The sequence below is a fragment of the Bos grunniens genome, chromosome 16, assembly GCF_055505025.1.
Source record: "Bos grunniens cultivar Pamir isolate PY7600 chromosome 16, Bosgru_T2T1.0, whole genome shotgun sequence".
In the NCBI taxonomy this organism is placed as follows: domain Eukaryota; kingdom Metazoa; phylum Chordata; class Mammalia; order Artiodactyla; family Bovidae; genus Bos; species Bos grunniens.
Window position 1 is genome coordinate 5,698,919 of NC_141180.1, and position 17,160 is coordinate 5,716,078.

A 17,160-nucleotide genomic window follows, 5' to 3' on the forward strand; every position below is an offset into this window, starting at 1 on the left:
GACCCTGGGCTGGGCCTGGACTGGCCCCCAGATGGGTCTCCTGGCCTCACTGCCGAGCCCTCAGTCTGGCTTGGTGGCCAGAGGCTGGGGCGGGGCTCAGAAGCAGGAGGTCTGCGCTGTCCCGCCAGGCTCCCTGCCTCCTCACCAGGGTCTTGTAGTCGATCTGCTGCCGGATAAGCTTGTCCTCGCTCAGTGAGTAGCGTGCCTCGCCCGTGATGGCGTCGATGGGGCCCTTCTCCATCTGCTGCTTGATGGCGCAGTACAGCATGAACAGCGGCTCCCCGGCACACTCCTGTGGGTACAGGCAGGTGTGGATGGTGGGCACGGGTGGACGTGGGCGGTGAGCACGGGTGGGCGGGGCCCCAGCTTGCCTCCCCCCTCTCTCTCCTGACCCTGCTCTCCTGTGGGCACAGGAGGCCATGGGTGGTGGGCACAGGCGGCTGTGGGTGGTGGGCACAGGTGGGCGTGGGCAGCGGGACCCCAGCCTGCCTTCCCCCTCCCTCCCTCTCCTGACCCTGCTCCTAGGCCTGCGTGGTTTTGGAGCACCTGGACAGGTAGGTTCCTGCTCCAAATGGGGGAGATGGGGGGCATCCATGCAGCCCTGGCGGCCAGGCTCAGAGAAGCAGCTCCCCATCCCTCTCTCACCTCCCAGTTCCCGTCCCGCTCCCATTCTCACCTTCAGGAACTTGTGCAGGAGGAAGGCAAACCAATTGGTCAGCATCTTCTCTGCCACAGACTCTGTCCTGGGGAGGCAGAAGGGATGAGAGGCAGCCCTTCATGCAGGGCTCCCAAGAGGGTGCCTGGCTTTTTAGGTGGACTCTCCCCCAAGAGAACCCAGGGCTGGGAGCCAGGACACTGCGTCCTGTCCCGACTTCACCCCAGTAGCAAGACGCGAGACCTTGGGCCAGAGGCTTTTGCCTTCTGAGCCTCAATTTCCTGGGAAAATGGAGTGGCACTCTGGGTCTACAGGCGCAGGTGCCAAGGACACCATCCTCCAGCCCTCTTCTGGCCTCAGGGGGATAAATACAGTTTCTCTGTCCCTCTGAGGTTTCCTGCCTGGTCTGAATACTTATATGCATATCTAGAAGGCCCCTGATACCTGCCCCTCCAAACACTCAGAATCAGACTGAGTTCAAATCTCGACTGCCATGGACTGGTTGTGTGGTCTCGAGTAAGTTGCTTCCCTTTCTCTGGATTCAGTTGGGGAATTAATCATAATAATAACAACCACAATTAATAATGGTAACCACCACCACCGTCGTCACCGTGTATCCCACAGGGCTGCTGTCAAGGTTGAATGAGTCAATGTACAAAAAGGGCTAGAAAGAGTGCGAAGACCCGGAAGCTGTCGCCCCGCTGACGTGTGGGGTCTGGACCCGGCCCCTCACGTAGAGAGCTGTGTGCATAAGCGTTCATGAGACCCGGAAGCTGTCGCCCCGCTGACGTGTGGGGTCTGGACCCGGCCCCTCACGTACAGCGCTGCGTGCATAAGCGCTCAGCTAACGGGGGATCTGCTTCTGCAAGCCTTGCCCCTTTGCCTTGCCGCCCCCACCCCCCACGCCCACGCCAGGCCGCAGCTCTAGGGACCTGGGAAGGAACAACGCAGCCCTGACAGATCCCTCAGGGATGAGGACGCTGGAGGAGTGCTTTAACTCCCTGCACGTGGTGCAAATTACACCCTCCGATCGCAGTAAATCCCAGGCATTTGCCAGGGCGGCTCAGCAACCCCGGGCCTGGGAGAGAGTGACAAAGGCAGAAGAAATTGTAGCTTTCTCCGTGGGCCCCTCCCAGCACCCTCTCCCTGCATTATGCCTGAGATTAGCTCTAATTTAAATACAACAGTTCTTAATGAGAGTTTCTAACGCTCAGATTGGCAGAATGGGGGCTCTGTATTCATAACACAAAGCCATTCTTCCTCCCTCTTCACCCCACGTGGGGTCTGGAAGCCTGAGACCTTGCTAGGAGAAGGGTACGGAGGAGGCGGTGACGTGGAGGTGGTTCCAAAGCTGTGCTGGATCCCTGGGGCCTCCAGAGACGGTGGGCTTGGGGATGCATGTCAAGGTCTCTGATCCTCTTCCCTGCTGGGAAAATGGCAACTGGGGAGGGGCTGGTGGTAGGTGCTGGTGATTCAGATCCTGGAAGCTGGGCATTGAAGGCACAGGCAGCACCAAATCCTTAGCTGGGTGCTGAAGGGAGAACTCCTCCAGGGATGGGAACAGTCTCTGCCTGCGTTTCCAACGTGGGGGCCACTTGTGGGGACTGAGCCCTCAGGATGTGGCTAGTGCAACAGAGGGACTGAATTTCACATTTTATCTCATTTTAACTAATGGCCACATGTGCTGTGGCGTTGGACAGTGAAACTTGAGATACAGGGGGAGGGAGAAAGACTTGGAGATGAGCGTTATGAGTGTGCACGAGAGGGCTAAACAGCAGAGACGCTGCACCACTGGCCCCAGGCCTCATGACGAGCCGGTGGCCGCGCTGGGATCCAGGCTGAGATGCACTGGACACCCAGCCCCTGTGGACACGGCCCAGCCGCATGGGGAAGGGGAGATGCAACTCTGCACTGGGGGGCTGCGGGGACACAGGCTTTCCCGGGGAGGGGCGCCGCCCCCCACCACGTCTCCGTTCAGACGCCGGCTGCCTCCCCAGCCCCGGGGCGCAGGTCTGACCTCCGGAGCAGCAGCTTGGGGTGGTTCTTGTTCTCCAGGTTCTTGTCGATGAGGTCGGACAGCAGCTGCTTGAGGACGTCGGTGGCGTACTCCAGGCGGCCCTGCAGGCCCGTCATGATGAGCGAGGCCACGTTGCCGCGGTCCCGCATAGAGAAGCTGCGCTGCAGCTCCAGGGTGCGGATGAAGGTCAGCAGGAACACCTTGTTGTTGATGAGCTGCGCGAAGAGCTTCAGGGCCTTCTCCACGTGCTGCTGCCCGTTGCCCTGCACCTGGGGGAGGGGTCGACAGCGTGGCGTCAGGACGGGCTTCCGGCTCTCCCGGGGGCCGGGGCGTCTCAGCTGATGATGGCACCAGCTCTAGGACCCTCTCCGTGACACTGATAGCCACCCCACCCTGGAGAGGCAGGAACCTGCTTTCTGTGGTCTGACCTCCCAGTGGGTGGAGAGGGCTGGGCTCCAGAAAGGATGCTCTACATCTGATTGCACCAAGGATCCAACACAACAGGAGCTACACCATCAGACTAGCTGGGTTTACTCCCCTCCCCTCCATCTCCTCTGCCCTGATGTACTCTCTTTCGTAAAACAAACTGAGAAATGAACGTGCAAACCTCACAGAATCATGGGCCTTTCCTTAAGCCACCTCAAATCCATTTGGAAATGAGGCCAAATCTTAATTAATTCAGTCATTAATTAAAAAACGACAGTCAGCCTTCCCCTGGAATCATCCCGAAGAACCCGGGTGCCCCCGTGGCCCTGAGTTTCCTGTTCGGAAATGTCCCCGTGGTGCTGGTGCTTCTACAGGCGGTTTCTCCTCCTCACTCATGACCCTTCTCAGCTGCGGGGCATCTCCTAGGAAACCCAGGCCCTGGGTGCCCAGTGGGCAGCTGGGTGAGGGAGGCAGGTGTTACCTCCAGCTCACGCAGGACAGGATGGTCCTCGATGCCCGGGAACAGGACTCGCATAGCATAGGTCCTATAGTCCAGGTAGGGGATTCCTGAGCGGTCCAGGTCGCTGGTCAGCTCGTTGATGTCTGTCTGGAGCTCGGCAAAAGCTGGGAAGGTACGGGGGAGACAGGGAGACTCAGGAGGGGAACCCAGACAGGGAGGGGAGAGGCAGAGACGTTTGTGAAGGAGGAGGGAAGGGCTGGGATGCAGAGACGGTTCGTGTGTGGGGTTACAGGCGTGCACCTCCAGAGGGAGTGAGCTAGCTCCAGACTGCCTTTTTAGGTGGTGGGAATACAGGTGATTTCTATACTGTTTCCTCCTCTATGTGTCTTTAGTTGCAAAGTCGTGTCTGACTCTTTTGCGACCCCACAGACTGTAGCCCACTAGGCTCCTCTGTCCATCGGTTTTCCCAGGCAAGAATACTGGAGTGGATTGCCATCCTCTTCTCCAGGGGAATCTTCTCAACCCAGGGATTGAACCTGCATCTCCTGCACTGCAGGTGGATTCTTTACTGCTGAGCCACCAGGGAAGCCCATTTCTTCCTCTATGCTTATCTATAATTTTGAATTTTCTTTCTATGTATTACACGTGCTGTTAAAACAAACGAAGCACACGTGACTTGGGTCATACAGCTGACACAGATGCTAGAGACAGGCGAGAGACTGGTTGAGCGGATCCAACAAAGACCAGAATAGGCAGCTTTGCTCACCTTTTCCCAGCAAAAGGAAAAATCAAGATGCAGAGACCTTGGGGGAAAATGAAAATCAAAACCACCAGGAGACACCGCTTCATACCCATTAGTATGCGTGTGTGCCAAGTCACTTTGGTCGTGTCTGACTCTTTGTGACGCTATGGATTGTAGCCCGCCAGACCCTGCTGTTCATAGGATTTCCCAGGCATGAAGACTGGAGTGGGTTGCTGTGCCCTTCTCCAAGGGATCTTCCCAACCCAGGCGTCGAACCTGCATCTCTTACGTCTCCTGCATTGGCAGGCGGGTTCTTTAAGACTAGTGTCACTAGGGAAGCTCCACCCGTTAGCGTGACTAATGTAAACGATGGAAAATAACAAGTGTCGACAAGGACGTGGGAAAACTCAAACCTTCGTATTTTGTTGGAGGGAAAGTAAAATGGCACCGCTGCTCTGGAAACCAATTTGATGATTCCTCAAAAAATTAAACACAGAATTGTTATCCTATGACCCATCAATTCCTCTCTGACATATATACCCACAAGAACTGGAAGCAGGGACTTGAATAGATCCTTGTACACTCACATTCATAGCAGCATTGTTCACGATACCAAGAGGTGGGAGCAACCCAAATGCCCATTGACAGATAACCTGATAAACAAAATGTGGGTTCTACACCTAATGAACAATTATGCAACCTGAAAAAGGAATGAAATTCTGTCACGTGCTACAACATGGATGAACCTTGAAGACATGATGCTAAGTGAAATAAACTAGACAAAAGGACAAATACTGTACGATGAGGTTCCTAGAGCAGTCGGAGTCCTGGGACAGACAGTAGAAGGGCCAAAGGGAGAGGAGGACGGGGAACGATTGTTTCATGAGTACAGAGTTTCATTTGGGGAAAATGAGGGACGTCTGGAGATGGATGGTGGGTATGGTCGCACAATATTCTGAATGTACTTAATACCTCTGAGGAGTTTCCCAGGTGGTATTAGTGGTAAAGAACCCACCTGCCAAAGCAGGAAACATAAGAGATCCTGGGGTTCGATCCCTGGGTTGGGAAGATCCCGTGGAGGAGCGCATGGCAACCCACTCCACTAATTTTGCCTGGAGAATCCCATGAACAGAGGAGCCTGGTGGGCTGCATTCCATGGGGTTGCAAAGAGTTAGACACGACTGAAGCGACTGAGTATGCACACTTGCTTGCACACACACGTGCACACGATGCCTCTGAACTGGAGGGGAGAGCGCTAGGGTATAGAGGTTAGAAAGTTAAATGGTAGATCGTATGTTATGTATATTTTCACACACACAGACACACACACATACACACGACCGAGAACGCCACCAAACCCAGCCTTAGGGTGCCGTGCCTGCCGGGCCCTTGGCCAGCAGGGGCTTCCCCCTGATGGCAAGCCTGCCCCCTCCTCTCTCTGCCCTACCCCTGGCAGAGGGAGGGGCCATGGTCCACTTTCCCAGCCCAGCTCCTCACAGGGGACTTGTTCTGATCTCGAAGTTTGCAGTAAAAGGAGAAGTATTTTGATTCCTGATTGAGATGTTTGCCCAGAGAGTCTGCTGGGCCCTCAGCCCGAGGGGACACCAGGTACACTAGTCGCCTGGCAGCGGTGGTGGCTTGGGAGATGGAGGAAGCACAGTCTCCACCATCACAGTCTGAGATGCCCTGCATGTGGCCTTCAGAGGCTCAGCCTGCGGCACGGGGTGACAACACCCCGGGGGAGGGGACGGGCCAGGAGGGGGGACGCGCTCTCCTGCAGGCGAAAGGAGCCATTCCCACGTGGGGATCTAGAGTCTGAGGCCACAGGGCCCAGGAGGCTCTGCCTGTGGGGACACTGAGGGCTACCCACTGTCCCAGGAAAGAGAGGAAGGTGGCCAGATGGTTGGATGAGTCAGGGCACAGTGGGACAGAATAATGCCATCAGACCTGGGGCCTCACTGCGCGCATGTCAATAGGACTTCTCTGGCCCCGAGAGCAAAGGAAGTTCAAAGGAAAACAGAGGTCAAAATGGAGCTTGACGGCTTGGGGTGGATGAGATGGGAGTAAAGATGAGAGCTGTCTCAGAGAAGGGAGGTAATAAGGCTGGTGAGGAAAGCGGTTCCGGAAGTGAAGGAACGGCCCACTTACCCTCCTTACACTCCAGGGCCACACGGGACTCCAGGTTGTCCATCTGCATTTGGAGCCGCTTGAGAGTGAGGTCGTTCTCTCGAGACTTGCGCTTGTAGGCGATGAGCACGATGATGACAATGATGAGCAGGAGGCTGCCTCCCGCCGCGATGCTCACGATGGCGGGCAGGGTCAGCAAGCTGTCTGAGATGACACTAACGGAGCCGGGCGAGAACACCATCCCGCCCACGTGGACCTGCATGTGACACACGAACACAGATGCTGTCAAGCCGTCCAGCCCTTCTCGTTTCAGAAAGGACAGGAGCGACCACAACCACACAGTGTAGTCTGAAGACCAAACAACTTCCTGCGGATCACCTGGCTTTCTTTTCTTGTGTCCTCTGCTCCTATCCATTTTAATATAGAACCTTGAGATGAGGAGATGTGGAGGAGGTGGAAAACCCTTTTGCTTCGAGATTATACATGCAAGGTGAAGAGGGAAGAAAGAATAAGAATAAGGTTCACTCACCATGACCTTGTGCTGCCCCGTGAGGTTGGGAGGCTCGCAGAGGAGCTGCGTCTCGGACACGGTGACCGCACACGGGGTCTCTCCAATCAGCACTGTGTAGTTGAGCTTGGCACCTCCAGAGGCAGGAGGGCAAAGATTTTTGCCCTGCAGATAATAGCAGTCTTATTAGGAATAATTGACATGTGCACACAGAAGTTAATTGCCTATTTAAGAAGAGATTAAAGAGAGAGGGTAAGGGCAGCAACGCAAAAACCAAAGAGGGATTCCATTGGCGAGGACGTCCATCGGCCACAATTTAGAGAGGAAAAGAGAAAACAGAGGGGGGAGATGATGAAAGGGAAGGAGAGAGCGGCGAGACCTGAAAGCGGTGGAGTAACACACCCTTGGACAGATGGCACCGGGGACCCTGACTGCCTCACATTTGAGGGCAGTTATGGTGGCCACGGATGAGGTCAATAAAGGACATGGTTGCTTCCAAGGCACTGCAAGGCTTTTTGGGCCCAATGTCCACAAGAACACAAAAATATTCTCCAGGGTTCCTCGAGAATCCCAAGCTCAAGATATGTCACTCCGTGGGTCTGTAGCTATTCCTGAGCTCTCTTCACAGGGCGCTGACAGTGACGGAAGCCTGTGGGCATTGAAGGGAGGCGAGGCCAGGACAGGAGAGGGGTGCTCTGGCCACGCCGTGCTCCGTGCTCCTACCTTCAGAATGATAGGGGATCCTGGCTTCTGATCCAAGACTCCTGTAGGGCTGAGAAGTTCAAAGGTCGGGTTGGGGTAGTAGATGAACTTGGTGTCGTTGTAAATCAGCAAGGACTGGACATTGTTAAAGACAAATCCAAACTCGTCTGGCCGCTCCACGGTGTCCAGGCCAGGCCGATAGTCCGTGGTCAGCGAGGGTGCCAGGCAGGTCAGGGTGGTGGTGTTCACAACTTTGCACACCTAAGGGGACCAGAGCGCAGCATTCCAACACCCAGCCGGCGACACTGCGGGGTCACACTCCCATTGTCCCACCTTCTGCTTTGTTAGCTGGTCTCCAGTGAGCTACTTACTTCGGGAAAAGAGCTGTGAAATTGTATTTTTCTGTTGTTGGTTTTGTGTGTGCGTGAAGGAGGAGGGGTGTGTTTTAACTTCACTTCTTCACTCGCCCACACTGACTGAGCACCTACAGGCGCTGTGCCCAGGAGCTGGGCCATCAGTGAAACGGCCCCAGTCCAGGGTGGAGACAAGGATCCAACCAGCATCACAGGGTGGTCCCAGCAGAGGGCCTGTGGCCCAGGAGGGGCCGTGGCACTGCTAAAGGCACAGATGGAGTGAGAAACGCCCGGACGGGCAGTCCCCGGCACTCTAGGGGTGCCTGTGTGTGTGCACCAGCCTGTGTGTGCGTGTGTGTGCACGTGCGTGGCCTGGGCAGGGTGAGGGTGACTCATGGGAGCTTTCCTTTAGAAACAATGAACGAAATTTAACCTGGAGAATGTATAGGACTTTCCCAGACAGCAGGGATGGTAAAGGATCAAGTTCCAGGCAGAGAAAAACAGTAGCAAAGGCCTGGGAATGAGGGAGCATGAACGAATGAGGAAAAGATAAGAACAGAAGCCCTGTCCTGTGTGTGTGTGTACGTGTGTGTGTGTGTCTATGTGTGTGTGCCCATGTGTGTGTGTGTATGAATGTGTGTATCTCCTGCGTGTGTATATGTGTGTCTATATGTGTGTGTCCATGTGTGTGTATATGTATGTATATATATGTGTCTATGTGTGTGTATAAATGTGTGTATGTGTATGTCTATGTATTGTGTGTCCATGTGTGTATGTATATATGTGCATGTATGTGTGTATATGTAGGCATATATGTGTGTATGTGTGTGTGTCTATGTATGTGTGTCTATGTGTGTGCATGTATGTGTGTATATGTATGTATGTATGTGTATCTATGTCTATGTATGTGTTCCATGTGTGTGTATGTGTGTGTATACGTGTATATCTGTGTCTATGTGTGTGTGTGTGTCTCCTGCGTGCGTGTGTATGTGTGTCTATGTATGTGTGTGTCCATGTTTGTGTATATGTATATATGTGTGTCTATGTGTGTGCATAAATGTGTGTATGTGTTTGTGTGTCTATGTATGTGTGTGTGTCCGTGTGTATGTCCATGTGTGTGTATGTGTGTGTGTATAAATGTGTGTGTGTGTGTGTGATGGGATGTGGGAAGCTGTGTGAGACGAGCACACAGTAGGTGTTCAGTTAATGTTTACTGACCACAGTGATGGATGAAAAAGCTCCTTCACCTCCTTAAATGTCCTAGTAAAGGTCTCTCTCTTCTCCGAGGGTCCCTTCACTGTCCACGGAGGTGCGACCGTGGTATCGCCCCTGAGTTCACAATGTCCTTTCCTCCTGGGTGGGCCCTGGTCTCCAGCTAACAGGTCACCGAGCTGGCCCTCCTCTGCCGGCTGGTCTGGGGGCTTCCCAGGCAGCAGCCCGACTGGAGACCCCACCCCGGGGCCCTAGCAGGGTCTGGACCCCTCCCTGCTCCTCCTGTCCCGCTCTCTGCAGCTGCTGGGGCTGCGGGAGGCTCGGTGTCCCAGCAACCACCAGGGGCATGTGTGGGAACCCTGCTCAAGTACGCGCTGTCCTGGCAGCTCCACACGTGTTGCGTGTCCGGCCAACATACAGAAACCCAGGCTTCACGTTCGGAAAACAAGACGGTGTGTGAGAGGGCAGAGAAAGCGGACACTTGCATGGAGATGATGTCAGCACTCCAAGCCTTAACCCTCCCTTTCCAGGGGGAGTTGAAGAGTTTAAACCAAACGGTTCAGGAGGGCTCCGTGCCATCAGAGAGCAGTACCCACCCCTCCTTCCGCAGGTCCCCTCAGCAGCCCCCTGTGAACCCAGAGTGCCTTTCACATGCCAGCTGGGACGCCCTGGCAACATGCCAGCTGGGACGCCCTGGCAGGAGGGAAACACAGGTGCTGTCAAACGGGCGGAGGAGCTGAGCTGGGGGTCCCAGCCCGGGGTCCACGGGACAGACCCCCAGCCTGAGCACCGCCGCCCTGCCCACCCTGTCAGAGGAGCTGAGCTGGGGGTCCCACCCCGGGGTCCACCGGACAGACCCCCAGCCTGAGCGCTGCCGGCCTGCCCACCCTGTCGGAGGAGCTGAGCTGGGGTCCCAGCCCGGGGTCCACCGGACAGACCCCCAGCCTGAGCACCGCCGCCTGCCCACCCTGTCGGAGGAGCTGAGCTGGGGGTCCCACCCCGGGGTCCACCGGACAGACCCCCAGCCTGAGCGCCGCCGGCCTGCCCACCCTGTCTCCTCTCCGCTCGCTCCGGTGCCCCTGGACGAGGCTCCTCTGAGAATGAGCAAATCACCCCCAGACAAACAGCCTCTGTTTGCTCCCTGCCCAGCGCTGCATCGGCACTTTGCCTGCCAAACATTCCTTCGGGTTTGGCGGCCTGCGCTCTGGCCCGTCCCTCTGGGTCTGCTTCCAAACCCAGAGGTGGGGGGGTTAGCGCCAGGGCCTGAGGGTGAGGTGGGCTCCAGGCAGGGCCGAGGGGACACACGGTTCTCTCCCAACACCCCTGAACGGGAAGGCACTGGGCAGAGCAGACCGGCTTTCCCTCCCGGGACTAGCTTGTTGGAGACATGCACACCCAGGCCCTTCCTCTAGGCTGCAGCCCGCAGACGCCAGGCAGGTCACTGCTGGTGCTCAGGGCCCCCGACTCTCGAGAGGGAGGGGCTGCTTCTTAACTCCTTGAAGCACTGAGGTCCTGGGGGGTGGGCGGGGGGAGCTGCTGGGGAGATTCCTGCCAGCCTGTCCTGGGGAGGGCAGCAAGACCCAAGCATTCTCAGAAGGATGTCAGCTGTTGGGGGGCCCTTCCCAGCTCTCTCGTCCCTTCAAACAGCTTCCTGGGGACTAACCATGCAGCCTTGGAAGTTGACCTTCTCAGTCATGTACTCATCCTACAAAATTCCCTCTGTGCTAAATGAACCGTGTCTTTTATTTTCTGTATTCTGATGCTTTGACCTCTGGGGTCTTGCTGACCCTGGAGGGACTGTGCCCCCTCCCCAGGCTGGCCAGTTCCTAGAGACAGCAGACAGGTGGAGGTGGGCTGTGGCCTCAGCCTGAAAGTGGAGAGGGGACACAGTCTCTTTTGCTCAGATATCAAGCTCTTCACTGGGACACAGAGCCACGTGCTCGTCTAGTCTACGGAGCTGTTACCACAATGGGCACTGGAGGTAACAGACTGGCATCCCACACCTCTGGCATGATGGAACGTCAAGCCCACCAGCATCTCACATAGTCTAGCTACGAAGAGTCAGATGTGTGGGACTGAGCTTGGCCCTACCACCTGCCGCCTTCATGTCTGGGGGCAAGTCATTACTCCCTTCTGGCCCTATTTTCTAAGCTACACGAGGAGAAGTTTGGACCAGATGATCTCCGAGACCTTTCCAGATCTAGCCTTCCGGCAAGTCCGTCATTTTGTGTATTTCTGTTTCCCAGGGAAGCCCCAAGCATGCTGGGAATGCGTCAGGAAAAAGAGGGTCGATGCAACACCACCTTTTCCATCTCCATCTCAGCCTCATCAATCTCCAGAAGGTCAAAGCAGTAATAATAGTAACTCATGTGAAAAATGATGGCCATAATAGCATCTCCTGGACTATAATTATGAATACAATAATGTTTCAGAGCATATTGACTGAAAAGAGAAAGATGGAGCCAGTAGAACAAACTAAAAAATTTATAACAACATAGCAGACATTCTGCTCTGACGATAGAGAACTTTTTTCAACATCACAAAAATCCACAGTGGGGGAAAAGAATTAAATTACATGGCTCTGCCCAGGAGAGTGAAGTGAAATGTTCAGCTTGATCATCTTAGCAACCAGCATGGAATTATCTGCACGCAGTGACTAGCGTTTATCAAGTGCCGGCCTCATTGCATGCTACATATCCACAAGGAGAGTCTTATCATCAGCATTTCTAGACAGGGAAGCGAGGATCAGAGAGGTTAAACGACTTTATCATGGGTGTCCAGCTAATAGATGGCAGCGTCCTATTTCTAATTTGAAAACATCTGAATCTGCAGCCAGAATTTCTTCACCCTCTCACACTCCTCTTATCAGACCTTGAAGGGAACATGGCAGAAAACAGGAGCCCTTTGGCGCCATATCCGAGGCTCAGAAGCCATACTGGGATAAGGAGTCACGCACTCTTGTAGCCCACAGAGCTGTGACCTTCTGATGAGCAACGGTTATACTGTAATCATAAAAACCACTGCAAGGCCCCGGTGTTTGGGGCCATGATTGCGGACTCTGCTCTGGCAGTCGAAGGCCCCAGTGCTAACACAGACCCCATCACCTTGCCAAACACACCCACAGCCGCGTTTCCTGAGGGCCGGCTGGACGCGCTGCTACTCACGTTGACAGATTCTTTGCCGTTAAACTTGACGCGGATCCTCGGCTCCTGAATGACATCCAGGTTGAAGCCCGTGATGGTCAGGGGTGTGTGGCCACTGGGAAGAAGCAGAGGCTGGGTGAGGGAGACAACCCTCTGCAGCTGCCCCCACGCTCCCTGCCCCGGGGTGAGAGGGGCTCGGGCACGGCAGCTGGGCGCCTCCTCCGCCTCACCTGGCGATGCTCCACTCGGGCTCGATGCGCTGCACCCGGGGGTCGTCTATGTACTCGAACTGAAGGTTGTTGTCCACTCGGGCACGGTCGACACTCACGGAGACGGGGACCGGCCCCAGCCCATTGGATGACGGGGGTGAGACGCACACGATCTCGTTCATGGACCGCCTGCAGGCAGACCGCAGGAGGGTTAGGAGCCAAGGCAAGTGAGGCGGCCTCTGGCCTGAGAAGGGGCTTTCCCCCAGTTGAAGGGTGGGTTCTTCTGTCCTGTTCTACCCCAGGCTAGGGAACGTCCCTTAGCAGTGTGTATCAGTGTCTCTTTCTACCTGAGCTCCAACTCTGGTTGGGTTGGGGAGCAACAAATTGGAGAAGGGGGTTAGAGAAGGTGGGGCAGGGGCACGACTCCTTGGGCTTTGGGAGAACGCCTGTCTTTCTGGATTTTTCTAAAACACGACTATTTAGCCAGTGCTTGGAGTCTGGTCGGTCAGTTGACACATGGAGTATCTACTATGCAGATAAGTTTGGCCTGGGGCCAAAACACAGTCTTGTGTTTTGGCCCCAGGCCGTGTACGGTCCAGGCAGGAGGTCTACTGAGCAAGTTGGGTTCCCATCTAAAGATCCCTTTCAGAATTCTCTCTAGATTCTCTACATCCCCAGAGACTCATTGGAATACCTGCCAAATAGCAGGCTTCAATTTTTACACACGAGAGATGCCCCAAGGAGGTATCTGTGTGTGGCGTGGGGACAGAGGCCATGCTTCTGGAGTCACCACGGTGGGGACCTAATGAACCCTCGATCCTGATGGCGACTGAGCGCTCCTGGGAGCCCTGCTCAGGAGCAGGTCTCATGGGCCTCACTTGCAAGTGTTCGTAGGACTGTTTAGCCCTTATGATGCGATACAGACTGACTACTGGCAGGCATTTCTCGCAGCGACTGGAACAGGGTTTGGGGCTAGGATGTGACGTGTACCATGGAGACGGTGGGGCAGGCATATATGTGGAACTGCTCATACATGTGCATGTATGTGTGCACAGCCCACACACACACGGTCTCTGAGAGCTCCTCCAAGCCCCTCTCACCCGTAGAACTCGCAGGTCTGGTTGCCCAGATAAACGGCCACGCTGCTTCCAGACCCGAGATAGTGGCCGGTGATGGTCACCATGGTGCCTCCAGACTCAGGCCCTCGGATGGGGTTGAGTGACAGCACGGAAGGGTTCTTTGGGAGGAAGCAGAGACATGATCACGGCTCAGGCTTTGCCCAAAGGGAGAAGCCCAGGCTAGACCTAAAAAGACAGAAGGGGGAACTCCAAACACTCTCTGCCTACCCTGGAGCTGAGACCCTTTCTAAGAAGAGGCTCCGGGCATATCCAGGGAAGGCAGAAAGGCCATGTTTGGCAAGTAATTAACTCCCCGGGGAGTCTTCTGCTCATAACACTGATGGGAAGGCAGAGATGACACTGACTAATCTATCAATTAGTTTACAAATTGAGAACAATTGAGAATGCTTCTCTATCTGGAGCAGTACTGATTTTTTTGGCACAAAATCGATAGGGCTGAATAAAGCATCCGTGTCTGGACTGGGCCACCAAGAGTCTCTGTTAATGGTCCAAGCTCACGTCCTTCGAGCCCTCCCTCAGCCTGAGAGGGGCACGGCAGGGTAATGTTGGCTTCCCTGACCTTCACCAGGAGGATGGCCCATCGTTGGTTGGGATGTTCTACTAAGCTCATTAAATTGTAACAATCACCCTGAAGCCTAAAAGAAATGTCACTGGCCTAGAATGCATCAGAAAGAAATTGTTTCTGCCTAGTGGGCAGCAGAGTGGAGTGGAAAGTGCATTTAACTGAGCAACCACACAATATGAACTCCAGTCTGCATTAGCCACTCACTAGCGACGCAATGCAAGCAAGTTCTACTCACTCCTGGAGCAAGTTTCTGCATCAGTCTGGGCTGGCAATCAGTCTTGCTAGCTCCTCTGTCAAGAGAGGAGGAAGGCGACGTGATCTCTGAAGCCCCCCCTGCTCGTCACTCTACTACTCTCTCTCCATCTAGTCTTTCTGAGTTTGCTTCTCACATAAGACCCTCTCAGATGGGGTGGGGGGGGGGTGGGCTGCAGATATAGGCCATGCATGTTTGTATGCATCCGTGTGTGCTAAATCGCTTCAGTCGTGTCTGACTCTTTACGAGCCTATGAACTGTAGCCTACCAGGCTTCTCTGTCCATGGGATTCTCCAGGCAAGAAGAGGCGGTTGCCATTTCCTTCTTCAGGGGATCTTCCTGACCCAGGCCTTGAACCCACATCTCTTGTGCCTTCTGCATTGGCAGGCCAGCTCTTTACCACTAGCACCAACTGGGAAGCCCGTGATGCCCTCCGACCCAAGAGAAGACTGGTATAAGGGAAGGTAGAGTTGCTGAGATAACAAGGCAGAGACCGGAAAACCTAACATAAGCAGTAAAAGACTGGTATAAGGGAAGGTAGAGTTGCTGAGATAGCAAGGAAGAGACCGGAAAACCTAACATAAGCAGTAAAATGTTTTAGGCAGAAGAGAATTTTGTGATCTAACAACTTTTCAATACTCTGAGCAAGGCTGGTTTGACCCCCTCTGCAGGGTGTTAACGCTTTTTAACAAAGAACTTGATAAAACAATGTTGGTTACGTGTCGGAAAAGGGACTTCTGGGCCCCAGAAGAGGGTTGTTCAGAAGGAGTAAAGAAAGTCTTTGTGATTCCACCTGTTGCCTGGGTGTGAAGAAGTGTTTTCAGGGCTGTGTATGTGCATATGTGCATGCAACACACCAGTACACAGAGCAGCTCACTCTTATATTCCTCCCCGTGGTTGCACACACAGACACGTGTCCCTGCAGGATTTCAAATGGCTCCTCTAAACTCCCTCTTACAATATCCCTGGCAGAAAAAAAAGCATGTGGATAAATATAGACCCTTTTAATTAGGTCCCTCAGGCTATCTGTCCTCATTAGGCTGGAATTAGACAAAGATATCACATTGGCAGGACAAAGGGCAGCACCTCCCCACCCTGAGTTGAGGATCCACTTTCTAAGAAAGGTCTGATGTTGCTTATTCAGAACCCTGACCTGTGGCTCCCTGGGACTCCCAAGTGTCCGAAGAAGCATTGTTGGTCGTGAACGCGACTCACCCGGGAAAGACAGGCTTTACTTTTTCTGGTTTCCTACTCAGTCTGCAAGAAGCCTAGAGGCACTGGCTTGGGAAGGGGAGGGTGGGACTTTCCTGGGAGAAGTTGGGAGCAGAAATGTGCCCTTTCTGGGAATCTGCACCCCAGCAACTGCCCAGGTGGCGCTAGTGGTAAAGAACCCACCTACCTGCCAATGCAGAAAACAGAAGAGACGTGGGTTCGATCCCTGGGTTAGGAAGATCCCTTGGAGCAGGGCCTGGCAACCCACTCAAGTATTCTTGCCTGGAGAATCCCATGGGCAGAGGAGCCTGGCAGGCTACAGCCCAGAGGGTCGCAAAAGTCGGACACGACTGAAGCGACGCAGCAGCAGCACAGCCCAGCACAAGACCCAGTACTCACCACAAAGGTGTACTGTTGATGGGACTTGGTCATGAACTCCGGCTGACACTCGCCGATGCACAGGCGCACAGGCCCAGAGGTGGTTCCCACGACGGCGTGGCCCATCTCACAGACGATCCTGACGAGACAGCAAACCTTCCCATCAGAGACTTGGGGACAGCTGGCATTCCTGCCTGTTTGCTCACCCCACCACAGTCACGGTGAGTAACTCAACATAGTCTTACACCAGGGCTGGACCAAGACAGCTTGCTCAACCGTGTGGCTGTGTGACCTTGGGCCAAGGACTTTCCCTCTCTGGGCTTTAATCTTTCATGGACACAGTGAGAAGGTGGATGAGCGCATCTCTAAAGACCTGCGTCCCTTCAAAACGCTATGCTGCCTATTTCTACGAACAAGCCTGCAGTCAGTGCCTCGTGCAGGGCTCAGCACTGAGTCCTGTTCCAATATCCGTGGGATAAACCTAATGCCCTGCAGAGAGACCGAGGGGCAGGGCAGAGGCAGTGGCAGGCCAACACTTGAACACTCCCGAGAAGAAGGACTGAGGACTGACTGGGCAAGCTGACTCATGTGTGGTTCGTTTCCCTCCCTGTGGTTTGCAGTGAGGGGACAGATAATCTGGCCAGACAGTGAATTCCCCGAACCGGAGCTCCCGGCTGAGTGAGAGCAGCTGCGTCCAGGGGCAGCGGGTGACGGGGTGGCAGGTGGATAAGTTCATTAGGACGGCAGTCGACACTGGACTCTCACTTAATCAAGGGCTGAGCGCAGGAAGCTGGTGGGCGAGGCGGCCAACCAACCCCGGGGTTGGAAATCATGTCTCATGTCAACAGGAGAGCTGGAGGGAAGAGGGGGCGGGGCACTCCCTCTGCTGCTGTGCAAAATCGATGCCCCCTCGTGGGGTGGGGGCTTCCCTGGTGCCTGAGATAAGTCACAACAAGCACATTTACAGACTGGTTGCCTTGGCCACAGCCACCTCTAGGAGTGGGCAGCAGCTGGAGCATATGGGAGGAAGGGAAGGAATCAGATTTTTGGGGGGACCTC

The 17,160-nt window shown here is 54.7% G+C and overlaps 1 protein-coding gene across 4 annotated transcripts in view; it reads right to left on the reverse strand.

The window, feature by feature from the left end:
* PLXNA2 (plexin A2) overlaps nucleotides 1-17,160 on the reverse strand; it is a 233,673-nt gene that overhangs the window by 17,610 nt on the left and 198,903 nt on the right. For all 4 annotated transcript variants that reach the window (XM_086342251.1, XM_086342252.1, XM_086342253.1 and 1 more), the window contains 11 exons: nucleotides 16,123-16,240; nucleotides 13,655-13,791; nucleotides 12,576-12,743; nucleotides 12,367-12,460; nucleotides 7,659-7,898; nucleotides 6,957-7,100; nucleotides 6,449-6,683; nucleotides 3,580-3,722; nucleotides 2,673-2,941; nucleotides 677-743; nucleotides 146-292 (listed from right to left, as the gene is read on the reverse strand). In XM_086342251.1, the coding sequence (XP_086198377.1) occupies nucleotides 146-292; nucleotides 677-743; nucleotides 2,673-2,941; nucleotides 3,580-3,722; nucleotides 6,449-6,683; nucleotides 6,957-7,100; nucleotides 7,659-7,898; nucleotides 12,367-12,460; nucleotides 12,576-12,743; nucleotides 13,655-13,791; nucleotides 16,123-16,240 (1,762 nt within the window). The remainder of the gene's footprint in view (nucleotides 1-145; nucleotides 293-676; nucleotides 744-2,672; nucleotides 2,942-3,579; nucleotides 3,723-6,448; nucleotides 6,684-6,956; nucleotides 7,101-7,658; nucleotides 7,899-12,366; nucleotides 12,461-12,575; nucleotides 12,744-13,654; nucleotides 13,792-16,122; nucleotides 16,241-17,160) is intronic.